At 34.7% G+C, this 27,851-nt stretch overlaps 1 protein-coding gene across 1 annotated transcript; it reads left to right on the top strand.

Annotated features, from left to right (window-relative positions):
• The first annotated feature begins 1,681 nt into the window (after positions 1 to 1,681).
• LOC128235104 (uncharacterized) lies at positions 1,682 to 26,414 on the top strand. The gene is made up of 20 exons (XM_052949840.1): positions 1,682 to 1,856; positions 2,137 to 2,218; positions 2,649 to 2,775; positions 3,240 to 3,419; positions 3,656 to 3,773; positions 4,389 to 4,515; positions 6,617 to 6,717; positions 7,239 to 7,380; positions 15,475 to 15,628; positions 16,640 to 16,767; positions 17,028 to 17,142; positions 17,481 to 17,718; positions 18,713 to 18,896; positions 19,104 to 19,203; positions 20,237 to 20,335; positions 20,571 to 20,658; positions 22,606 to 22,762; positions 23,325 to 23,424; positions 25,671 to 25,763; positions 26,218 to 26,414. The coding sequence occupies exons 1-20, from the start codon at positions 1,814 to 1,816 to the stop codon at positions 26,305 to 26,307; spliced, it is 2,466 nt and encodes an 821-aa protein (XP_052805800.1). The 5' UTR covers positions 1,682 to 1,813; the 3' UTR covers positions 26,308 to 26,414.
• The last annotated feature ends 1,437 nt before the right edge of the window (positions 26,415 to 27,851 follow it).

Genomic DNA, 27,851 nt, shown 5'->3' with positions numbered 1-27,851 from the left:
AAAATAAGTTTAAATTACATGATGTTTCAATCCAAGAATAGGAGGGATGTAATATCCTTATGAATGAACCATGCTCATTACTGTAGTCTGCTATTTATATCTATATTGCATGCTGGGATAACAGGGTACTTCCGGTTCTACAAAATGGCTGTCCAAATAAACGTAGTTACAATCAATGTGTTCCTTTAATATCTAGCCCTTAGACATAACAGAATGTATACATGCATTGCTGTATCACTAACAACTATTGTATTTTTATAGCACAATCTTTGTTATTGTCATTGTCATTGTATTAAATTTCTAATCATTTAATTATTAAATAATCGGGAGTATAAATATTCTAAATGGTGTTTCTGCATTACTTTGAAAATGTATGTTGATTGAACTATTTATATATATTATATATGAATCATAACGCCTGTATTCAAGATTTGCTGTTTGCAAACATATCTGTGAGAACTAATTAGACACTTATACAACGATTGTAGACCAGTACGAGATATAGGACATCCTATTGTGTAACGCTGTTTCTACTGATTGTGCATTATTTGAACAATGTTTGTACATTATGAAAATGCCATGAAATAAGACACTGCCTTAAACGGGCTCTTGCTGGATAGTACTAAGTAATACATGAGCATTTGCATCAATTGTTCATTTCTCTTAAAAAAGTTAAACTGGTCAAACTCAACTTATTCAATACTGAATGTAGATTATGAACATATATGACACTCGAAATAATAATCTTAAAGGTACTCGCTCATAATTTTGGACCAAGAAATAATTTGCCGGAAATACACCCGAAAAGACTTATCATTTATAGTATGTATATGTTGGATTTAGTTCGGTGCGAACCCACGCCGTTTAAAAAAAACAGCGTTTAGACCACAAGGCCACCGGACTTTTACAGAAGTAAATTTTACATATTGACTTCTTAAACGTACATCAATAACATTACGTGATAATGTTTGTCAACCAATTACGCCATATCAAACCTGTAAATAAGGGATTCAAAGCGTTTTTAACGCTAATGAAAATTGTGATGTTCACAGACGACATTTGCTGAAGGGTTCCAGCTTTACACAACATGGACGAGTACCTTTATGAAATTACGTAGTTATAAAGTACTTTTCAAAGTGCTGTAACCTATATAGATTACAACAAGAACAATGAGATGTTCCTAGTCTCAGAGCATGTTTGAGGTTACAATCTTTTAAAACGACTTTACTTATATCTTATAAAGTTGCGTGATAACTGTTTTTATATGTTTGTTTTATTTAAGTATATGATCAAATCATAAAATAGTTCACATTAAAAGTTAAAAATGTTGCCGTTAACAACGTCGTTAACTTTAACAAAAATGTTGGACATTCGGCCTATTATTGTTTTACCTATACAATTAAATAATTTGGTAACTTCTATGAAAATCTGGAGCTTTTAAAACGAAAGCATTATAATTGTATTTCAGACACACATTGTAGTTCATAATAGGTTAATGTCAAAACAGATAAAACCAAGATTTTATATTTTCATTTTTTATAATGCAAACCACCAAGTAAGGATTAACTGACCTTTCTGTAAATGTACTCACTTTTCCCCTTTTATGTGAAAGATTGACACTTTGCATAGACATCTATGGGAGTGAGAACATATGATGTCTCTGCCGAAATAAATAGCATTTAAACTGAGTGTTTCAGTCAGTACATCATAGCGGTTTGGGGAAGGACTAAGCAATATTTAAATACATACACGGAAAAACACTTAATATCAGTTAATTGTACAACATTGAAGCGAAGTAGAACTAGGTGAAATAATGGTGACCGTGATAAGTGCTGTTGCACTAGTTATAATACACGGTAAGATACTCTCAAATTTCACTTTAATCTCCTATATTGATTTCGAAAATAAACTTGTTGCATTTTATTTCATTTTTTATTTTATTACCAACTATTTAAAATGTATATCCTACATTTTTGCACAGCCTGTTTTATTGGCCAAATTTAGGTACATGCACAGGCTGTCGCTTGTTTTTTAAGATTTTGATAAAATGGGAGATATTTATATAATTGAATGAAGGTAATAAATTTGATATGAATGGTATATACAATAAACATGCAGTGTAAACGATTTTTGTAGGGTGGATGCAGTTTGGAGCAACGTTGGGTTTTGTGTTGGATGACCAATGTACGTGTCCAGCGACCATAGGCGCCAGCAACGGGTATGCAGCTTTTTCAGCTCTACTTGCAGAAATCAGACACATTATGTGATGACGCGGTGTCCGGCGTCCATGTGTCCGTCCGTAAACAATGGCTTGTAAACATGATATGGCCTTAAGTTTTTATTGTTTATTTTTTTCTGGTGGTTTATAGTGATTTTTGAATTAAATAAAAGGATAGTTCGCTTATTCAAACATTAAACCCGCTCTCGCGGCCAACTCAATCGTTGGCGCGAACACGAAATGGTCACAATTTCAACGACGTCAATTCCAAAACTATATCTCTTCTAGTGATATGCTATGTATGTTTGTGCACGAGCACACCATGATGTTGCAGATATGTTGCCACTACTAATAAACACGATCTTCGTATGTCGCAATATTTTTTTAAAAGAGAATTTAAGCTTGCATTCACTTAGATTTCCAACAACAGGTACAAGGTGATACCTTATCAGAAGTTGGGGAGCACCGTGAACGTGATGAACCCAGGGCGAGGCTTCTACCATCAGGAAGGGACAAACACTAGCCAGTTTCATAAGCTGACTAACAATAGCTGGGTGGTTAGTTACTTTTATTGCTATAATTAGAATCTAAAGAAGGCAGTTATTCATAATTTACGGTATATGAAACCAACCAAAATCAGAATGTTTGTTAAAAAATCAATAGTAAGGACCATCGTATTGGTAAGCTTTGTGTGATGTTTTTCACAGGAACAAATACCTAATAATTTGCCTAATTATTCTTTTTAATGCGAATAATTTCATTCAAATCAAATACCAATGAACACTTCAAATATGTTGAATATGCATTGGAATAATTTCTTGGTTGTACGTTCAGGTTAAATCTTTGACTACCTAGATGAGGTTGATTTGATAATATACTTTGGTAGTACAGGAACGACCATATGCCAATTTATCTTTGTAGCTTTATTATTGGTCTACGAGCCTCCTAAATAGTGTTTTGCATGTGCTCTCTAATAAAATATGTACAATGTTCTGTCGCAAACACGCAGTGTTTATTTCAGTATTCGAAAATGGATGGCAACCATATAAATGTTGTTTTGAGGATTTACTTCCTAACAACATATATCGGCAAAGACATGGACGCAGCATTTACCAACAATGTGCGAGCGGACATGGAAGAGGCGAAACGGAATGGGTGGTCGGTCATCCTGAGATTTGCCTACAACGAAGCAATCGGAGCCGTAACTACCATTCTACTTTACTTATGCTTTGTACATAGTCTGGTGCATATTTCATAATTAACGTTTTTTTTATCCAAATAGTATGCTTAAAATATATATTGTGTATGCTTGTATGATATACTCGCATTTAACTTTCACTTATAAAGTACAAAATGATAGCGTTAACTTGCATCATGTGATTAATGTGTTAAGAACTTACCATATTTCCCTTTTTGAATGGTTGTATCTTTTTCCAGAGAGATAATAACCTTAGGCAGGTTCTTCAACACATCCATATGTTGAACAATAGCCACGTATTCCAAGATTACGAAGGCATCATAGCTGCTATACAGGCAGGGTTTATTGGGGCTTGGGGTAAGTAATATTATCTATATTATCAGAAATTCTGATATGCCATTGATACTAGTATCTGCTTTTATTCAGTCTTATTATTTAACCATGCCAAATATTAATGGGATACATAGTTTTGTTTTTCGTACAGCATATGAACGCAGAAAAAAAACGCACCTTTACAAAAGGAAAGTAATGAGAAAAAAGCATACCATTCAGTTAGATCTCAGCTCTAGTAGTAATATTTCTAAATAAATACGGACACTGAATGATGTCAAAGGGATTCGTCGACGAGAATAACTGAAGCCCTTGATCGATCGTACCTCGATCGGTAAATTAACCATTTTTCCTGTTCACGGTTTTTCTAATGACCAAACGAATAATTTGAAGAAAAAGAACGAATCATACCTAGCAGCTACTAATTCTACTTTTTTTGGAAGTTGGACTCATGGAAAATAAAACCATAACCCTGGTGTATCAAAATGCGTCGCTGTGCAGTTAAATAATCTAGAGTCATTGAATTAATGTTTTAAGCATGCACCAAGGTTTCGTATTTTCGCAGACTTTTTGAAACTTTGAATGATTGTTATTTCAAAATGCTTAGTCCAAAGTGCATGTACATACAAAACTGTTCTTTAGGTGAATGGCATTCCTCGACTAGTGACTTTGGTGAAATTAATTCATGTGACGTCGACCTGAGTTCTACAGAATGGAGCAACAGAAAGAACCTTCTTGAGGCGTTACTAAACGCTGTCCCTAAAAGCATGCAAGTTCATATTGTTGATTGTAGTAAAACGTTAAATGAACATTAAAAAGATTTATTAATGTCATTTTTTCTGTTAGGAAAATCCAAACATTCTTATGAATATTTAACAGTTTAATGATGTAAAACCACTTTATTACACTATTTAAACCTAGATTCAGAAATGTGTGTCGTTAATCATATCATAAATACTTGACGATTGCAAAGCAGAGAAGAAAAGCTGTAACTGCAATGTGTCTTTGTGCTTTTACTGTTAGGTTCTGGAAAAAATACACAAGAAGAAACGGTTACTGTGGTAACTCGAGTTAAATAACTTCTGAACAACTATTCATTGATTGTTTATGTACACAATTATCTATTTTGCATAAAATGTTCGTTCTCGTACCAGATAAATATAAATAAACACTATTAATCAATTGAATGCGACTTAATATTCGCTTTTAATTTTAAAAAGCATGCCCATTCTAATTAACAAATGATTAAACATTTACTCCTTTTCAAAACTCAAACTTAAACAAAGTAAAAAAAAAATGTAATAAACAAGAAAAAAGTATGTAGCCTACACCATCACATATTCAAGTTAAAGCAACATATAGGAAAACAATAGATAACGGAGCCTCTGACTTATTCTCACAAACTTAGTTATATCTTAGCGCTGTTCGACTAAATGTGATTTAAGTAACAAGGAGTGTTTCAATAAAGGATTTAAGACGATACTGTTAGACGGCACCTAACACTCCTTGATAAACACCCTTATGTATAATTTATTAAATATTATATATATATAATGTGTTGTTCGTGGAGTTCTCATGCTGTTGCTTCATGTTGCTGGTTTGTGTCTGTTTGTGTTTGTGTTATAAGTCTTTGGCGTTGACCCTGTTCCATTAAAGGGCGTTTATGTTTAAGATTTCGACTACTATGCTTGTATCTGTAGTTTTTCATATAAATATTTTAATTATCTTATATCAGTTTGAACGTCACTATGGTAATACATAGATTTGTTTTATTTTCTCAACTACGTGTTCATTTAGTATGTAGCAATGTAATGAAACTGGCACTAAGATAATTTCAATTCACTACTAAGATGTAAGGTTTAAAACTGAGTATTTATTTCCACGAGACACATGACATACCGATAACTGCTAAATTCAATTGGATTTGAACTGAACTTCAAACAAATGTATGGTTCTCTCGTGAAAGCTACCAATGGCATTTGTTCACAGACCAAAAATTGCTAACTTACATTGAAAAGTATATCGGTATGAGATGGTTTCTCGTTAGATTAAATACTCAGTTTCAAGTTAAGAAGCACCGTTAATTGTTCATATGATCCGTTTGCAAAAGTACTAATCTAGCAGAACATATATCAACATCTGAGAGTTTTATGGGATTTTTTTCTCTCTTTTTGCAGGCATTTGACTTAGTTCACAGTTATTAGTTCTTAGTTGTACTAACAGCCATAAATAATTTACAAAAGAAGTTTCATACAGGCTTTCTCCTCGATTCTATATGTCATATGCGTATGTTGTAAATGTTAGTTTGTTATACAAAATACTTACTGTTTAAACCAAATATTTTGCAATACCCAGACTTTAAAAGTTTAACGTAAAATGTGATTCTCAATCTGAAAAATAGAGCCACATTCGGGCATTTAGCATTTTGATATAACATACCTTATTTTGTAACCATGGAGTCTTTTAATATCAAGAATCATGGACATAATTATAGCTTTATAGCAAATCACTTTATTTACTTCAGCACACGGTCCGAAGCAAGTTATCAATTTTAAAACTGGAATCACGCTTTATTACTTATGGAATTAAGATATCCGATAAGCAACACATAATTTCACAATCCTTTGAAAGAGTTTCATATGCAGAAAAAACGAGTAAAAAACCCGACAAATTAAATATAAAAAGACGCTTTTTGTCTCAAATAACTTATAGACAGGCCAGTTCTCGTCGGATTTCAATTGAATAAAGAACAAACATACAATTTTCGGTCATTTTTTAAATATTGATTTAAAGCAAGTTAATACTGCTTAGTTTATGTATTGGTCGAATACTTTATTTTATGTTTAAACTTGTTTGCCACGTTTTGACAGAGAAATATGTGTCAGAAGACCTCTGTTCAAGTATGGAATTTGGGGCAAAACCTCTACCACACTACAAGAGGACGAAAGCATGAATGACAAGTCTAGAATAGGTATATCATTTCCTTATGTAGGATTATTTTGTGCATCGATGTTATCGTATGTTATTTTTACTGCTCATTCTCGTTTATGCTAAAAACTAAAGGCTATTAACCTTTGGGCTTTCGAGTTTGTTTGGAAATAAAAATTATTTGTTTTGTGTTTTTGATGTTTTGTTGAATTATATATGCTTATGATTGTTTAAGGGTACACAACGTCTGTGTCCCCTGTTATATGTGAGTTTTCTGGATAGACAATGTCTGTGTCTCCTTTTATATGCGAGTTTTCTGGGTAGACAACGTCACTGTCTCCTGTTATATGCGAGTTTTCTGAGTAGACAATGTCTGTGTCTCCTGTTATATGCGAGTTTTCTGGGTAGACAACGTCTGTGTCTCCTGTTATATGCGAGTCAAAGTTTTACTGAGACCGGCACTGGAAGTAAGGAAACATTTAACACTATCGCCAAGTTTGTTTTGAAAGTAAGAGATTTCTTTCATTCCATTCTTAAGCTGTTATGCTGCTGTTTCTTCTTCAGCTTACCACAATGATGCATTTTTAAATGGCGACAGCGATGAAGGCACATTCCGATGTCCAAATGAGAGAGAAAACATGGAAAACGATAGTTTGTACAACGTCGTTATAGGAGAAACAAACAGTGCTAATCAATCAATAAAAATGTGAGTTTTTGTGACTTATATGTATTGCTATTTCATGTAACAGTACATTACGCTTATAACGAACTTCTCTGGACCAGTCAAATATTTTTGTTAAATCTGTTGTATCGGATGTATTCGTATATTCGATCGGTGATCGTCGAACTAAATTTTACAACGAACTAGACTGGCAAGCACAAGTGTTGAATTATTATCACCAAGTTTAATGCATACTAAGTATATCTTTTCACTACCAACTAATGTATACTAATAAATTAAGGTCGGGCACATCAGGTTTGTCAAGGCAGTGTTATGGCAATGCATTGGCCATTTATATGCATAATTGAGGAATAGGACAGACCACTGAGGTCTGCCTTGCGTTATAGTGGCCGATCATCAGACCTTAACCCGAAGCCGAAAGCTGAGGTCTGTTTACTGTGTTGGGCTAACTGAAAGCACACTGTAATGCTTTCAGGGGTCGTCTGTACTGTTTTATTTTATACTGCATGTTATATTAGACTGAAAAAGATATAGAGACCTCTTTGACATATGTTATACACGCAAGTTCTTATTCCGACGACAGTTTTGTTTGTAAAATCCACTAAATGGTAACACACAATTGGTCTAAATCGGGCCTTATAAAAATAGTGACCTGTCATATATATTTTTTAACTAATGTTGTTTTTATACGGCCCGCTGTCACTTATTTAAGTGGAGAAGGAACATAATTAATTATGTCAGGTATATAAATGATATATGGTTTGAATTGAGTTGAAATGAGGGTCTTGAAATGAATATCTATTTTGTTTGGAAATTGCTCTCTTAAAACCATTCACACCTTGTAAGTACGTTTTTGCTTGAGTTGATAAACGAAAACTGACACAACAAGTAAAATATTTGCTAATTCAGTTTGGTGATATATGTACAATAATGAATATTCAAAGAAGGTTTTACATGTCGTCAAAATTAATGTATTCATATTTATTACAATGACGACATAAAAAGGGAAACACGTAGGTATTCGCTTTACTAATAACACAAATAAATCAAAGTGCTAAAAGCACTGTTGAACTAGGGCTTCATTCAGGGGAATGTTGACAACCATGTTCTAAGCATTGAAAATATCGGCTCACATCACAAGGGGTCACTGTTTAATGGGTTAGCTTAAACTTTAGACTAAAACTGCTTGCAAGCTGCAAAGAAAATTTGAAAAATCTAGTTAAGTGTGTGTAGAGTGAGGGGGGTGGGGGGGGGGGGCTAAAGCATTAAATCAGATAAAGTCATAGTTCTTTCGAATTTCTCAAAGTCGTTAAATCAGTCTTGTACAAATTAATTTACGTGGTTGGCACACATACTTCTTTAATTTGATCAATTCCTTTTATATCAAAGGACTGTTATTTGCGGTTTCTGAGACGAGTTTCAATGATGTAATTATAAAGTATATAGAAAACCTGTCACCTCTTTTTCAGGGGAGCTTTAAACCACAGGGCCATACTTTGAACAATCTTTGTAAAAGACATCTACATTGTACACCTATGTCAGACTGCATACACAATGCTATTAGGAAGTAGTTTTTATTTAAAAAGAGAAGAATTATTTTCTCCCTCTTAATTTGTGCATATAACATGTTACCTTGATAACTTAGTGTTGTTGATAAATATTAGGCACTGCCTTCTGTCTAATGCTATTCATATAACTGCTGCAGACTTTTGTACATAGCAAAGCAAGTTGAGTAGGCAAAGATGAGATGAATATCGTTTTTAAAGTATGAAATATTGAAATGTCTTTAAAATGCTTTGACCATCAAATGTCATAATATGGTGCCAGCAGTTCATCACACTGCTAGTGAAAATGGAATACCAAACATAATTTTATTCTTTATTTTATACCCATCATCAATCCACATGCAATACATATCACAAAATACTTTAACCCATATTCCGCTCCAGTGCAATACGGCCATATACCACTCCTGTGACGTCACGTCATAACAAGTATGTTGCGCAATATTAAGTTGACGTCATTAAACAAATGAGTGCATTCTTAAAATGATATTTATTATGCAAAGATGTGGCTTCTAAGTCATCTAATCAGTAATGTATATAATAAAAGGGTTATTAGTACTGCGTTTTGATCCGGATATGGCGGAATGTCATATTTGATTCTGGTAGTTTTTTGTAGATTTTGATTTTACTCGGCTTGTGCCTTATGGTATCCGAATCTGCAAAAATCTAAATAGAATACAACCTCCTGAATCAAAACGCAGTACTTATAACCCTATTATGTACAAAACCTGTTACCCCGTGGACAGAGCATCTTTAACCCACAGGACCATTGTAACTTTGAACAATCATTGTAAAAGACAACTACATACATGTACAAGATGCTTAAGGAAGTAGTTTGGAAAAATTAAGAATTATTTTCTCCGCCCTAATTTGTATGCATTAGATAACTCAATAAATGCAGCAGTTGGCCATTCTTGTATTGTCCTTTGTCACTGTCCTGATAGCTCCCTATCTCAATAGATGCAAAAGTTTGTAGGTTCATGATTCTCCTGGTCCAATATGTCATACAGAAAGAAGATGTTGAATGTAGAATCAAAAAGCTTTCTTTACAGGCACTTAAATTGAATAGTACTGTAACATTTGGAGTGCCAAGAATTTGTTGAATTCCTAGGCAACAGGTATCAGGTGTTGCAGTACATTTGGCAAATACTATCACCCGTCCTTGTAAATCTAAAAAAGCTTTCATTTCGCAAAAGTAGTTCATATAACTAAATTAAGGTTGCTAAATCAGAGTTTGAATAATTCTGAAAACTAGATGTTCCTTTAATTGCAGCAATTTGAACTCCAACTCATAATGTCAATTAAGCTGTTTATGCAATACTGCAGTTCCTTGGTGTTTGGATTGTTTTATTTATTTGAACAAACAAACAGTTCTTATGTTGGAAAGTACAATGTATTAACATGCATTTTTCTTGCCCTGACTCTATCCAAGTCTTAAATCTTAGATCAACATGTACTTGGGGCTATGTGTAATATCAATGAGAACTATAAATTATGTTCAATTTAGTGCCACTTATGATATTTCATTCCACATACAAAAACACTAACATGTTCAAACCAATATCCTATGTTATGATAAAACCATTGCCAAGTTGGTAATTTGAAAAGACAAGAAATTATATCTGGTCAGGGTTTGACATAGTCTTTCTAGACAAGTGGACTTGTTTTGCAGTTACTTTGAAAATCTTCAAAAGCTTAACTGAACAAGACTTGAGCAATACCAAAAGGGTTTTTAAAGACTTATGAGATCATCCTCACATCACCTATACCATTAGTTCTTATCTACAAACTTAAGTCAACATAATAATTAATGTTTTACATAAATATTGCAATGAATAAAACATATTGCAATAAGTGCCAATAACATAGCAATCAAGTATGATCACTATAGGCCTAAACATGAGATTTCAACATTTTTCTGATAAACAATAAATAATTTTACTTATCAATTTTGTTATTTTTTAAACAAGCTGATAAAATGGTCTCTTTTTGAATACTTCACATATTTCATGGCTTTCATCATTCAAACTAACATTTCGCTTGTTATTTCAATATTCAATGATTGTGTAAACATTCATATGCCTATCAAAAGCAACTGACTGACCAATCAGTATTCAATTTTGGCAGGTCTTATTGGTGGTTCATTGAAATCAACTATGACCTCCCACAATCTGCACTGATCAACAGTAGTTAATGAATTGTTTCAATTGTTCTTATTTTCATCAACTTAGAAAACAACTGCAGTGAATAAAATTCATTTCTCATCACTGAGAGAATGTTTAGAAAAATGAACGAAGCCGAGTTACATCTAGTAGGATATCAAATCCTACAAATGTATTCATCATTTTATATAACCATATCTAGTAAATGTTAAATTTTTGAAAGTCTAAAAAGTTTCGTTTTTTGGTATGTCAAAGAACATTTGTGTGTATAATTTTGATGATATTTTGTGATTCATTTAATTTCATTCTTGTTTCATTAAGTGTTCAATCCGAAGCTTTCTTGTTCACATTTAAGTATAAGAAAAGTCACTGATCTGAATAAATTCATTATAATGTAAGGTCACATAAAGGATAAATTGTGCTTTTTAAAAAATATATTTTTTTTCATCTGTTTAAAATTATGTCAAACGAAGTGCATTGACATTTTATTATGAGTTTAAAGCTGCACTTTCATTTTGACAACTTTTTTTAATTTTTGTCTTGGAACGAGCCATTTTTTGCGAAAATCCATGGAAACCAGTTATATAAGTCTGCTGACCAAAATTTAGATGCAGATTTTTACATTAAAGTTAAAAAATTGGTGTTTTAAGCATTATTCTTTAACTGTTAGTAACTGTTAGTAACTGTTTAAGCCATAAAACATTAATTTTCGAACGGAAATATAACAAACTACGAGCTGATTGCTTGTCAGCAATCTGATATCATTGGTTTGAAGATGTTTACGCAAAAATTTGCTCTTTCCAAGACAAAAAAAAGTTGTAAAAACGGTAAATCTGTGAGAGTGTAGCTTTAAACTATGACAGAAATAATTCAAGGGAAAGATTATTTTTTGATTTCTAGCATTAAAATTTTCTGAATCGCATTGAAATTTATAATTTATGTAAGGTATTCTGACATTGGTCACACTTTTTGAACTTTGTGCTGTCTTCTTTTTGTTTGTCTCAAATTAATACAGCACTTCACTTCACAAAGGGACTGTACACCAAATTGGCACCAACAAGTGTTTTTTTTCCTGTAACGAATCTAAGGACACTTTTTAAATAAAATATTTTACTCTTTGATATCGTTATTGTAATTCAATACCAAAATGAAAAAAAAATGCAGTGAAGTGTCGTATCCACTATGCTATGAAGACTTACTTTTACTGGGTGGAATTTTCCAGATGTATACCTAACTCGCTAATATCATGTAATAACATCAACGGTAGACATACCTAGTAATCTTTTTTTAATGAAAAAACACGAAATAACTGCTATTAATAAATCATTTGTAAACTATGGAGATCATCAGTTAATAGTTTCAATGCATTAATTGTACACATCGATACCAAGTTTATGTCAATTTTCTACAAATTTCTTTAAATTTTTGCTTTTTCATCATTAACCGAGTACAGCCCCTTTAAACTGTACCTCATAATGTCTGTGACTTATCAAATATTTAAAAGTAATGGTCTACAACCAAGATTTGTTTTAATTATTCAGGTTTCAAATTGCATTGTGTATGCGATTCGAAGGGTAATCTTGAAAGCTCACTTAGTATAATTTTTACAAATAACATTCACCCTGCAAGGTACACATATTTGGATGATATATAAAGATTTGCACAGTCGTTTATGTATACTTGCATTTATTGATAAAGGATACCATTTTCAAATCTTTGATTTAGATTACAAAGTATAACTTATATAAATAAATATATATTCTTAACTTTATCTAAATACACAAGCTAATGCATCAGTCAAGCATGTAAGCATGTCGCCCGCCCCCCGGTTCCGGAATAGCGGGGACTTTTACTTTCGGTCTAGCCAACCCCAGCTAAAATCCCCGCCCTGCGGAGATAATCTGATGGTAAAGTCCCCACCAAATGCCCCCACCCAAGGGACATTAGGTTAAGCCCCATCCACACTGTATTTTCCGGGAAGACCTGGCAATGCGGGGCCACCTGAAAGGTAAAAACATGGCCCATTTCGCCGGCTATCCCCGGTATACCCCTGGATGTGGGAGTCGTGATTACAATTGACTGGTGCATAATGATACATAGTGATCCAATCTCATGCCAAGATGATTTCTGGTCTGACATCGCGAGGTTAGATTTTCTTAAGCATAAAAAAGCCTTGACAGCATTTGAGAAAGACTGTTGTGAGATTAAATCTTCATTACTTTACTATTCCACAACATTCGGTGATAAGGGATCTTTATTGAATATTTTTATTTTGTTCCCTAAACGCCACAAGTCAACTAATTAATTAATACAAATTCAATTCTATATGCCCAATATTCGGCACTGCATTGTTAAATACAACTCAATAGTTACACTTTTGTAAATTATTTAACCAAATACCTTTCCCTCAAATATTTCACAAAATTATATTGATCTATCAACAACAATGCATCACCATACTGTATCTCTGACTGATTTTTGATTTTCATTTTTGGCTAGAAAACAAAAAGTGAGCACAGAGCGTCTTCAGTAAAAGAACTTGTAAAGTATGCACCAGTCAATTTAAACCACGCCCCCCCCCCCGGATTTCCATCCAGCCAATCCCCGGTAAAATCCATGCCTTGCGAGAACGAACTGGTGGTAAAATCCCCTGAATAACCCCACACCCCGGGGATCTAAGGTAAGAGGAATTGCCTGATATAATTTGAGGGAAGACAAAACCACCGCAATCACCCGGCTTTGCGAGGACACTAGTTTTGGCTTCCATAACTTTAATGTTGATATTTATTTTTTTGATGTTTACAACAGGCAATATATAATGTTTTCGCTGAAGTTCTTTAGCTACGAGGACACCTGAAAGGTAAAAACACAGCCCTTTTCCCTGGTATATCCCCGGGGGCCGTGGTAACAATTGACTGGTGCATTATATAAGAGAGGAAATACAAATTGAGCATGCAAGATTGTTTTATCAATGGCGATGGTTTATCACAATGTCATGTACTTACACTGAGAGTGGCTCCAAGATTTTTCTATGCACATAGGTAAACAATCATCTTATTCACAGATGCTGTGCACATATACATACATTTGGATTCATTTAGAATGAAACTTCATAAATAAGTATGCTCATATTTGATATTTTTTATCTCCATTTTGCAAAATTGAAATCACATGATTTTTTCAAACGAACTTGTATTGCTTGAAAATTTACGTGTCAAATTAAAAATGCTGCCCACGGTAAGATGAGAATAAATCCGTTTGGTGGTGGTTATCATTCGATGGCGGCTTTATTGATAAATTTCCTCAATAAATATGCAAAAAGCTACAGAAACACTATGAAATTCACATCATCAGCATCCGGAAGTAGTGATAACATACATGTCTGAATCATTCGGCCGCTCTGATCAGATAGAATTTTTAAGTCAATAAGTAGACTGGTACCCTGATTTACTTTTCCTCAAAAATATAAAGTTATACAGGTATGCGGCATATGGTTTTTAGTTAACATTAATAGTATTTGAACAATAAATACCAAAAATCATGTTGTATTTAAAAAAAGTGCTAAGTGCCATGCGATGATTAGTTAAAAAAAACTTTGTATCGAAAAGAAAATATCACGGAGACATGCAAATTATGTCGAAAAAAAGATCAGGGACCGACTTCGGAATACCAACATTGTATACAAAGGATACCAATACTTTTTTAAACCAACTTTCCTGGTTGTTTACCACTTAGACCGCACGCTTTATTCGCTTTTAATACGTATGAATTCACAAGACATTTCGAATGCGCGACGGGCACCGCGGTTAGCTGATACTGGTTTCTTTTCGGATAAAAGAGAAAGAGGGTACCAGTCTATCAATACAGACCATTGAACGGAAAAATTTCGATGCGTACTTTTCCAATATGTTTATATTCTTATTCATATAATCTGACCGTATGCAGGAACATTCATGTAGTTAACCCGATTAACTCACTCGCTACGTATGAATTTCTTGTGTTTCATTAAAAAACGTACAGTTAGCTTGAATTGTTAGTAGAACTATTTTTATTGGATGTTTTCATTGTAATCAGTTCCGGTACTACTTTGTTTATTCAATTTCGCTAACGGCAATCCAATCAAAATACAGCATATGAATAAACCCCCAGATGCGGCTTGAGAATGCAGATAGCGCGTTTACGGCTATGAACTAGGCCACAAGTGCCCTAGTCCAAAAACGAAATATTATGCAAACACTTTTGGTTATCTGTTACTGGTATATTTCATTTTGATAACTATATGATTCAAAAAGGCGAATCAAATATTTAAGAACTTTATGTTTTAATCAAACATGATACCTGTTTCTGGCTGATGAAGTTTACAATATCTGATTTCTTTTGATCGAATTAAGGTATGGCTGTCCAATAGCGAAACAAAGACTGGCGGAATTACATTTCTCAATGTTAAACGGCGGTTATAATGAAAACGTTACCAACAGATGGAAAAGTGACGGATGTTACCCTGAAATAGCCGCACATCTTGGTTACCGTCTGTTTCTGAAACAGGTGATGCATTTGGAAGTTTCTTATACGGATGGTTTTTGTAACGTTTTAACGTCACCTTAGCCTCAATCGGGCCTTTCTGGTCAAATATTGTCCAGGGAATGTTTGTTTCTATTTGTATCAGTATGACGGCGTAAACCGTTCAAAAAATCGTCTACTTCTGAACCGCATGATCATTTTCAACCATTCTTTGCCCAAATTAGATAAGGGAAGTTCAAGACTTTTCCAAAAATATATAGGGTTATTAAAATTCTTCTTCTCTTGGATCAAAGCGCCAGAAGAGACATAACTTAGGTGATAGGACCATGGACCATGGATTGGCCGCAATAGTAGTCGAAAGTTTCACAGATATATATATAGACGGAACTTTACAATAACAACATCCTCAACAGAGCTAACAAATGTCACAGTAAAGTACAAGCACCATCATGAAGTGTGTTCAAATGTGTTCTAATCATGTCTATCGGGGTAGGGCCACACTATTGATTCACTTCCGCTAAAATTTAAAAGTTTCATAAAGAGAAAGACACCAAACCTAATATATACTATTGATGTGTGATAACCTGTATTATGATGCAAATTACTAATGCAGTTTACGGTATAGCTCACTTGTGACAAACTGTATGAAATGCATTTCTCTGTAAATGAACGCGACTCAGGTGAGCGCTATGGTCAATAAGTCTCTTGTTATTATTGTTATTATTGTGGTATCATATTTCCGGAACATATAAGACTCCGGCCACATGACCACCAATAAGCTATTGGAAAACAACACTAGCTGTGTCTTTGTCTCAAGCACTAGTTAACAATTTCTATACATATAAAAGACCGCTACATTGTAACAATTGCCTAATCTTTCCGGCGACACTGATACAATACATGAATATTAAAAAAGTCAATAGTTCAGTATTCCTATACTCATAAAACATCTCAGACATTTATATTATAAACCGTATGATGGAATGGGCTGACGGAGTATGGTTCATTACATGCAGATGTTTGTTTTATGTTTAGGCTGTTCTGCCACCACAAGTGAAGCGTGGTGAAGAACTGTGTTATAAGATAGACATAGGCAATGATGGGTATGCAGCACCACACAAGGACTTTGAGGCCCATCTCATGCTGAAAAATTCGATTGACGGGTACTCTCTCTACATTGTTTTATACGTATAACTAATCTGAACGAAAGTCTATAATCTGTTTATACTGTTTACAAACCCGTCTAAATTTTCAATGAAAATATGTTTTATATGTGCATCCTCATCGCTCAACTCGTAGTAAAATAAGCAACTAACGCATTTGGAAACATAAATATGGAGACTAATTTAACAAACAGTATCAAAGAAACTGTCGTTGTAATGTATGCATGCTCTTTTTGTGACATACTACTGTTTTCTGTCAGGCATCGCTATAGCGCAGTTATACCAATGGACACGAGACGGATGCAGCCGGGAGCCACGTATTCCCAAAAGGGCTCCGTCACTGTTCCCGCAACTTTGCCGAATGGTGACTATCAGGTATATATATTCATAAAATGTGCATCGTAGGAATGAAACAGTCGCCATGCTATGTTTTCTAGATACAATGTTTAGACAACTTCCTGTTTCATATCTGCCTTTTTTTATATAACTGCACTTTTTTTTGGATTAGATTAAAGCTATATACAAGCTTTAATTAAGGGTTTAGATTTGTGTTTGTCATTATTTTATAAGAACGTTTATTATGTTTGATATATGGTGTGCGTGTTTCGATATGTTGTTTTTGAAGCGGCTAAATGGTTTAAACTGGTTTTCATAAAAACTATTTAGGGGACTGTTTTTGTTTTGTTTTTATTTAAACGGTTAAATATGCGCAGGTTCTCCTCGTAATTCTGCATAAAGCCGTTGAAAGAGACAATTCGTACAACATGAAGTACAACGTTCTATTGGCGAACGGTGGTAACGTTCAGGACACTGCACGACGTGAGAACAACCTCAAACACACCATAACAATTACGTCTGGCCAATGTAGCCTTACCACAGAGCCTTTATTGCGAGGTTGGCCAGCTTCGATTGGACGTTTCCCGGTTTCAGATAGGACTGATATTTCGACTGGTAAATATCGAATAATTGTATTCTATTTGGTTGAGTATTACAGAATCCGCTAGTGCAGTTATGAGCCTCTGAATCTTGTACACATAGTTTTTAGGTTTGCGGGTTACATAATCATGGGCTCCTTTTTTGTATTTAAAGAATCGTTTTTTCAATAAAGTAGACAAATGTAATAAAGTACTCCAAAATTGCACCATTTCGAACTTGAAAATGTTCAAATCTTCTTAGTAGGAGTATCTTTTAGGTTTATTAATTCCGGTTCTGAGGAAGAACCGCAAGTCAAAAGGTAACGCCCACTTTAACGTCAAATCCTGGACCCGCATATATAGCAGCGGGTGTAAACAACGGGATAAATTACGTCATGAACGTTAAATGGGAGGGCAGCTTTGTGCACCAAATGATGACTTAAAACAAAGATAACTTTTTATTTTCTTCACCATTTTAAATGAAACAAAGAGCAGTCTATGCTGCTGAAAGAACACAACATACACAACATACATTTATTACTGGAGTTTGATTTAGTAATTAGGTTCCTCAAATACTTCGAAAAACCTGTTTTCAAAGTAATGTTTTAGCAGTGCTCCATCAGGCAGCGGTTTTGTGGAAAGGTTTGTCAACGTAAGAAACTAAACTTTCAATCAAACTCTGGTAATAGACCGAAGGCGAGGCTCTGTAAGAGGCCTATATTGTGCTATGTTTCATTTAAAATGGTGCTGAAATAGTAAAGTTATATTTGTTCAAAATATTTATTCCAGTCAAAATATTGCCTTCCGACGAAGCTTTTATTATCAGGTGGTATACACACGGAAACTATTTTTTAACTTTTATATCTAATGTTGTATGCGCAAAAAGACTTTAAAATCACTATTCAATTACATTGATTCGAGAATAATATTAGAGGTAACATGTGTTTCTTGTCTAATACATTGCATGTTTAATCACAATCTAACTTGGCGGGTAAGGTTATCTAATGGTCTAATAAACATATGTTGTACAGGAGGCAGTTCAGGTGGTAGCTGTCAGTCATCCTTCTCAATAAAAGATGGTTCGTTTGAAAGTGGTGGTCAGCAGTGGCAAAGATATTCGGGCGGGTTTACGGTAGAATCCCCAGGCGGCCACGACGGTACAAACTTCATTCAAGTGACTGATGGTGGTGCTAGACAAGTGATTGACTTTTCATTGTGAGTTATTTGTCTGTTGATAAAAAGAAAAAAAACTTACCCAGGACACACTAATATCGACACGCAAATTCAGTTGTTTTATGAAACGGACTTATTTGTTTGTTTGGCTTGTTTTGTACCACTGTTAATTTAGAATTGAATAACAAAAGCCTGCGGACTCTGTAGACATAATGATTGTTTCCACTTAGTCCTTGGGACTATTTGCAGATCTCCAGTTACTGAGTTCTACCTCAGTGGATACAGCCGTTTCAATTCTGGTTCCTCGGTCAGCAACAGTGCGGATTACAGTATATATTGTGATGTTACGGTATGAACATTTGTATAGTTTCTTATTATTTGCTTAAAACTGATTTTGAGCTAAATTTGATAAATATACGAAGTGGTTGCAATGGATAGCCATTGCAAAGATTGATTAGGACATGCTTGATTATGCATTCAATTAAGTAAGTGTGTGACATTTAAAAATAATACCGGTACACAGAACATGAACACATCCAGGTACAAGCGCTCTAGCCATGATATAGAGATCATTATATTGTTTAGCAATACAATACATAAAATCAAAGCAGATATATTGCATAGTGAACAAAGACATCTGAAAAAAGACTAGACACCAATAAAAATAGAATGAAAATCATCTAAAAGAATTTACAATAACAATAAAAACTATTGGAATATTCATAGGCAATTTGACACTGTTTCTCATCAATACAGACATACATTTGTACAAATTCACAGCTTATAAACTATATTGGTCAAGTCGATAGGCGAGTAAAATGTGTTTTACTCAGGTACAAGTTAAAATATATTCCATATTGTACAGAACAATGTAAGATAACTTATTCATTATTTACCTACACGATTTTACATATTTTATCAACAAAGTAGTTGGTATATGATTCTGACAAATTTTCGACGTTTTGTTTGTAAACAAACGAAAATGGATTAAAGTCATTGTAGAGGATTTATGTCACTCTAAAAATGAGTGTCTGACGATCCCGATTTATTTCGCACCCTTTTCAAGCGTTTTGGTCTTTATCCTTGGTTTAACTTAGGACATTTGAAGTGAACATTGCGGAATAATTGTATGCCATGCGAAGCATGCGCGTCCGTTATGCAATCACGTGTTGAAAATAATCGAATAAATAAATATATGACATTTGGAGCATTAATGAACATTCAAACAAAATTATAATTGTTGACAGGTGTATCAAACTAAACAGTATTGGCTCGTAAGTCTAATGTTAAAAGCAAGCTCTCAACTAGTATCGATGACTCTCTAACATATGTATTTTCGTATTCTCTTACACACTAGTATAGTATTAAAATGCCCGTTTCAGCTGACCGATGGATCGTCACTGGATGCCCAACACAAGGATTTTCCGACTGGGTCTTCCGGCTCTTGGCACCAAAGGGAACTCCATGTCGTCTCATCAACAGTAATACCAAATACAAATCTTAATTTGTACGGAAAGTCCGTCTAGCGTCTTTCTGAACTTTACTTGCGTTAATGTTTTTAACTTTTCTTCATAAAACTATACATGCATGCTGATATATACAAGCGGTCTAATAATCCACATACTATTAATAGGTTAGTAAATCACTTCAAACTTTATGTATTTTCTTGAATATGTAATCCAACTTATATGAATACTTTAACTATCTATTTACTAGCCCATACGGGAAGCATGGTGTTATGCAATGTTCCGACATGGCCATGGATCAGCTGATTTCGACCAATTCAAATTGACCACGTGTGCAGGTTATTACATAAACGAACAGTAATAAGTAGCCTAGGCTAAACAATTATGTAATGCCCATCTCCATTTTCATTTTATTTATGAGCTCACCCTGGTGAGCTATAAGGATGTTGCTTTTTGTGTGGCGGCGTCGGTCCCCAACCGTCAATAGAACATTCCTCAGGCTAAATTTTATGCAAAGTGCATTTTACGAAATTTGCTTTAAATAATCTTCTAAATGAACGCTCGGACGTAGCAAAACTGGGTCAGGTTCGATAAAAAACGGTTTCCCTGGCATTAATTTTTATACACCCATTCATAGAACCGGACGTATTACTTTTTTACCTACGGTGTATTTGCGGGCGGACGGGCAGTCGGGCGGCGTCAAGAATGGTGACCAAAAATATCTTTAGAAGCCTTCAATTAATCATCACCAATTGTTCGTAATGCCATAACCAGTCATATCGCATTAGTCATTCGATAGTTATCGCCTTTAAATTTTAGAAATTATCAAATTTCGGTAATGTTTAATCAATATCCTTTAGTATCCTTTGTTCAACTATCACAAATTACGGCAAGAATGTGTATGGAAATTATATCTCGGACATGTAGATTTCCCCTATTATCACTTGAGATACGTGTGATAAATCACCCTCGATTATAGAAATTTCTTCAAATCTGTTTTGCCGATCAAAATCTTTAAAAGCCTTTGTCCAATCATCACCAATTTTGTGAAAATGTGTATCGTTATAATACATAAGATACGTTCGATTAACAGACATATCATTTGAGCCACTCGAGAGTTTCCAATCTTTTTTATGGAAATAACTTTAAATCGGTCAATAACAGAAGACACTTTTTTCAAATCAGCATTTAATTTGGTAAGATAATACATCGGCAAATTATGTCGGTCAAGTTCGATAACCAGCATTGTCACGTCAGTCACTCAGGGGTTATGGCTCTTGAATTGGCAAAGAGTGGATCATGGGTTTCAAAATTAAATGGGCAAATATCAGGGGAATCTTGTGAACATTTTAGTGGCTATTATCCCAATCTTTATCAATCGTGTTCACATTGTTCCTCTTGATAAAATATAAAATGTTATTTGGAACAGACTTAAATGGGATGACATATTGGTGTCTAGGTTTTATCTATGGAAAAGTATGGTGAACATTTTATCGGACGATTATGAAACCACGTTGTAAAGGGTATAATTTAAGACCAATATTAAAAAATAAGCTTTTTAAACGCTATATAAAATTTATTCTTGACTGCTTATTAAAGAATGTTGGACAACATGTTGTCTTGGTGATTGACCCCCCGTTTTGAAAAGGTTTGATCAGATTGCATCTATATTATATATAAGACTTGTATTTGTAAAACTTCGATGCATGGTTCAATGTCTGTGTTGTTCTGTTACCTGGTTGGTGTATGTTAGGCCTTAAGTAATCTTGTGCCCTTGATCTGAGTCATCGTAAATGTGCCGACTTCTAGTCTTCATTGAATACATGAAATAAGTGTCAAATCAATTATAAACAAAATGCAAACCCCTTTTATTATGGCATGCAATGAATCGGCCAATAACCGATTAATACATGTGCTCTCTTCAACATTTATGCGAAAAGCTTACTTGAATTATATAATAGACCCTTTCAGAATCGGTTCAGTATCACGTACATGTACTACTTATACTTCTTACCTATTTCAACATGTCTGACATGTTTGCAGTAGATGTCAGATCAGTTAATTCAACTTAATTGGCATTAAATGCTGGTTCATTCCAACGGGTACAATTTTTCTTGAAAAACATTTACATAGTGTGTTTGGGTAGAGCAGGCTAGGCTGTAATGAAATTAACAATAATTAGTTTTGTACATCTCAACTACGTATATGTCTCTATAGAATGGCTTCGTCAAAAGGCAACATTTTCAAAGCTAAGAAAATTGATCGCAAAACATTGCTTTCTACAGGTTGCCCATACTCCTTGAAGGACGGATCGTTCGAAGGAACATCCGCATGGACCCAATACCAAGGTGGATACACTTCTCATGGTACCGCGCCACAAGACGGAAGTCGCTACATCAGGGTAGCCAACGGTGGGGCGGAGCAGGATATACACTTTGACGGGTAAACACAAGAGCCTCATTAAAGCACATTATATTGCTAATATGGTCGTTGATATTGTTGCTGAAATATGAGTCACCTTTGGATGTTTATAGTAGCCTGGTAAGATAAAAGAATGGAAAAAAGACAAATGTTTAAGTTACGTTATCAGTTTAAACTTCCTACTTGCCTACATTTCAAGTTCGACATATACCAGAAAATACACGTATCTCAAACACATTATCAATATTTTCAATAATACTGGCTGCCATTTATATGAAAACATTTAACTACAGTGTGCTTGAAAAAAAAGAGTTGTTTTTTATGTTCAACTACATACATCAGTTTGTGTTAAAGTTTGCATAACAATAAAGCCATTTCTCACACAGATATTCAGATATTAACGGATGGAGTAAATACAGGTATTCCTCAGGCGTATTCCATAAGAAGTTTGCATGCATGACAAACCAAAATAGACACTTCATTTGTCTGAAAAGGGGGAAAAAGAAACCAAAAGTCCTTTATAGCTTTTACGAATATTGTAGTCCATAAACATGGAAACAGTCAAGACTGTCATTTGTTTCAGTGCACCCGTTACTGAGTTCACCCTGAGCGGCTACAGCAGGGCACACTATTCTCCGGCCGTCACTAACCCTGACGACTACTCCATCTACTGCGACTTGGTTGTAAGTAGCCCTGACTAGTACTCTAACTACTTTGTCTTGAATGTGTACGACCCTGACTCTACTGCGACTTGGTTGTAAGTAGCCCTGACTAGTACTCTAACTACTTTGTCTTGAATGTGCATGACCCTGACTCTACTGCGACTTGATTGTAAGTAGCCCTGACTATTACTCTTACTACGTTGTCTTGAATTTGTACGACCCTAACTCTACTGCGACTTGATTGTAAGTAGCCCTGACTATTACTCTAACTACTTTGTCTTGAATGTGTACGACCCTAACTCTACAGCGACTTAGTTGTAAGTAGCCCTGACTATTACTCTAACTACTTTGTCTTGAATGTGAATGACCCTGACTCTACTGCGACTTGATTGTAAGTAGCCCTGATTATTACTCTTACTACTTTGTCTTGAATGTGTACGCCCCTGACTCTACTGCGACTTGGTTGTAAGTAGCCTTGACTTGACTATTACTCTGACTACTTTGTCTTGAATGTGTATGACCCTGACTCTACTGCGACTTGGTTGTAAGTAGCCTTGACTATTACTCTTACTACTTTATCTTGAATGTGTTTGACCCTGACTCTACTGCGAATTGGTTGTAAGTAGCCTTGACTTGACTATTACTCTAACTACTTTGTCTTGAATGTGTATGACCCTGACTCTACTGCGACTTGGTTGTAAGTAGCATTGACTTGACTATTACTCTTACTACTTTGTCTTGACTATGTATGACCCTTACTCTACTGCGACTTGGTTGTAAGTAGCCTTGACTTGACTATTACTCTAACTACTTTGTCTTGAATGTGTACGACCCTGACTCTACTGCGACTTGGTTGTCAGTAGCCCTGACTATTACTCTTACTACTTTGTCTTGAATGTGTACGACCCTGACTCTACTGCGACTTAGTTGTAAGTAGCCCTGACTATTACTCTAACTACTTTGTCTTGAATGTGTACGACCCTGCCTCTACTGCGACTTGGTTGTAAATAGCCCTGACTATTACTCTTACTACTTTGTCTTGAATGTGTACGACCCTGACTCTAGTGCGACTTGATTGTAAGTAGCCCTAACTATATTTCTTACTACTTTGTCTTGAATGTATATGACCCTGACTCTACTGCGACTTGGTTGTAAGTAGCCTTGACTTGACTATTACTCTAACTACTTTGTCTTGAATGTGTATGACCTTGACTCTACTGCGACTTGGTTGTAAGTAGCCTTGACTTGACTATTACTCTAACTACTTTGTCTTGAATGTGTATGACCTTGACTCTACTGCGACTTGGTTGTAAGTAGCCTTGACTTGACTATTACTCTAACTACTTTGTCTTGAATGTGTATGACCTTGACTCTACTGCGACTTGGTTGTAAGTAGCCTTGACTTGACTATTACTCTAACTACTTTGTCTTGAATGTGTATGACCTTGACTCTACTGCGACTAGGTACCGATACAAATACGAGCGATATTTTGGCGCTTTATTAACTGTGGAATGTGCGGTCGCGTAGCTATTAATTCATAAAACCTATTCATAAATGCTAATACATTTCTTTTTGGTTTTGACCATGCAAGTCCAATGAATAAAACCTGATTATTCATTTAAACCTGTTTTGCGTCAACCTTTAATATGGGCTTTTTATTTGTCATTGACCCGGACGACTTATTCATCTTCTGTAACTTGATTGACATTTTCCCGTACGACTACTCTATTTAATGTGACTTGAAAGATACCCTGAAGACTGCTCCATATACTGACGATGACTTCCGTCTACTATAACCTGATTGTAAGTATATATACTTTGAATTGATTGTCAGGGTTACTTTTGTAACTATTGCGCTAATTGTAAAGAAAACCATTACGTTACGGTTGTGACACGTCACACCGTAAGCTGGGATGGTGAGGTTCGAGATGAAGAGACCCATCTCATATCCATTTATATGAATCGGATATTTGGCCAACTTCCGCATATTGCATATGTACACTCGTCATGTTATATGCTTACAAATGTGACGTGGTCAGTGAGAATAAGTCATGTAGAGGAAAAATGATGTTTTACTTCATAAGCAGGATAAATAATGTTGATGAATTGTCATAAAAATATCTTAGATTTACTTGTTCACATTGCCATTAATTTGTTTTGATAATACCTTGACAGGAAACACGATCGCGAACGACGTCACAAACGTAAAATAATTTTGGTTCTCAATTATTTCTTTATGAACGTTTTCCACATTATTACGTTGTAGTACACAGACGGCAACAGCGGCTATGGCAAAATTGCCCGCTTTAGTATTTTAACGTCCTGGCATAACGTCTCACTTCACGTGAAAGAAACTAAGGTATACTTTGATATTCCATGTATATATGTATGTATGTTTGGGTGCGTGCGCGTGTGCGTGTACCGCGCGCCTGTGTGTGTGTGCGTGTATGTAATGTTAATATTTATATTTAATGCTATCAAATTCAATCTCACGCGGATGTGCACACGGTTAAGTTTTTTTTGAAATAAACAAATCTCAATCATTTATATACCTGATCATGTTCTGAAAGGATTCATTCTTCCGAAGCACAAAATACAATTAAAGGATACACTAGCAAGTATCAGTCTCGTTTGTATTGAAACTGTTCATTAACAAGACTTCTATCAAAAGTATCGGCTTAAGCACAATTTAATAAACGCATATGGTATTGTACTGCAACAAACCCCTCACTTATACTATTTAGTGTAAACAACAGTTGCTAACGGAGAGCTTTAGTATGTGGCTAACATATTGAAAGCGTATTTGTTTTCAGCCCATCAAACAAGCCAACTGTTATGCTATGTTCCGGAATGGCAATGGTGACGTGGATTTTGACAACTTCAAACTTGAGTCGTGTGCTTAATACAAGCAAGAAAAATATCAGTCAGCTGGCATCAATTATGTTTAATAACTGACAAATAATTTAATTGGTTCTAAATTGATATTTTAAACTGTATACCAACAGTTTGATAGAATAAATATGTGAATCATTCTTCTTTCCTATCACTATGACTAATATAATTATGTAGGTCATTAAATATTAAGACCATGATTAGAATATATACGCATTGAAATTAAGACAGCATTAACTCACACGCAAGCGACTCGAACTAGATTACCGCTGTTGTTAACGCTTCCAATATTGTCATGATATTTTGTTTGTTCATATTTTAAATGTATCTAATTGCATTTTTTGATCTTCATTCGTAATCGTACCAAGGGGTAAGTGTTTCCTAATGGTATACGCATCCGCCTTTCACCCTAGATTGGGGTTGTGGAATCAGGTCCAACCAAGGGTACTTTCTCATGGCCCCCCAAAAAATGACACAGTACTGGTTTCTGCTCACAGGACCGTAGAGTGATTTATATCAGCTTTCAGCTGTCTTTACAATCAAGATAAAATGATGATGATGCAACTACGACGATGATTAAAATGATGACAATGATGACCATATATTCTCTGATTTACAATTATGAAGATGACAATGATTAGTCTTAACATTTTATATTTGACAAAGATTCTGAAGAAAGTTATGCGAACTGATGCTAAGTATCTCTCGTTGGCAAGATGTTGCGCGAGGAGAAACCCCACATGACTAGCTTGTTGACCACGATGACAATGATTAATAAGATGACAATGACGACCATAATTACTCTGATAAAAATGATGACAATGACAATGATGATGATGATGATGATGATGATGATGATGATGATGATGATGATGATGATGATGATGGCACTGATTAACAAAAGAGGTGATGGAAATTATTAAAATGATGATAATGTTGACGGCAATTGCACTGATTAACAATGAAGAAGATGACAATATCTAAATGGTGCAAGGCTAAAAACGATGACTTTACTATGACGATGAGTGATAATTAAAATGTCTTCAATAATGACGATGATGGAAATGGTAGCTATGACGCTTTATTTAAGAAATGAATTGCGGGGTTGATGTCATTATCGGGGTATGAACGCAATTGGGCTGGTCTAAGTGTGTGGAGTCCGAACTCCACGCGTACTTTGACCAACCCAATTGCGTTCATATCCCCGATAATGACATCAACCCCGCAATTCATTCCTTATATTTACACCAATAGTTCATTATTTTATTCAAGAAACGTTAGAAAAATACTTCATTTCATTTCGAAATACCTTTCAGTAATCCTTTCTTACCTATTCTGTAAATAGGACGACCCGACTGTTACCGGAAACATTTTTTTTCAAATGACGCCACAATAACGCGCGAAAAGATCAACCACTTGAAATTACTTTTAAACGTAAAATTAAAACACTTTTGGCAACAAAACGTTTAAAATATAATAACTTAGCACTTTCTAAAAAGTTGATTTATATTTTACGGGACCTGCTGATACAATACAAACAAAACAAGATCAATAG

This window comes from Mya arenaria, chromosome 5 (genome assembly GCF_026914265.1).
Source record: "Mya arenaria isolate MELC-2E11 chromosome 5, ASM2691426v1".
NCBI lineage: Eukaryota > Metazoa > Mollusca > Bivalvia > Myida > Myidae > Mya > Mya arenaria.
The sequence above is the reverse complement of the archived record's forward strand: the minus strand, read 5'-3'. Positions and strand labels throughout refer to the sequence as shown.

Coding starts and splice junctions, on each gene's coding strand:
- LOC128235104 (XM_052949840.1), top strand. CDS start 1,814: ATGGTGACCGTGATAAGTGCTGTTGCACTAGTTATAATACACG. Junction 6,718..7,238: donor GAATGACAAGTCTAGAATAG/GTATATCATTTC, acceptor TTTCTTCTTCAG/CTTACCACAATGATGCATTT. Junction 25,764..26,217: donor TTCACGTGAAAGAAACTAAG/GTATACTTTGAT, acceptor ATTTGTTTTCAG/CCCATCAAACAAGCCAACTG.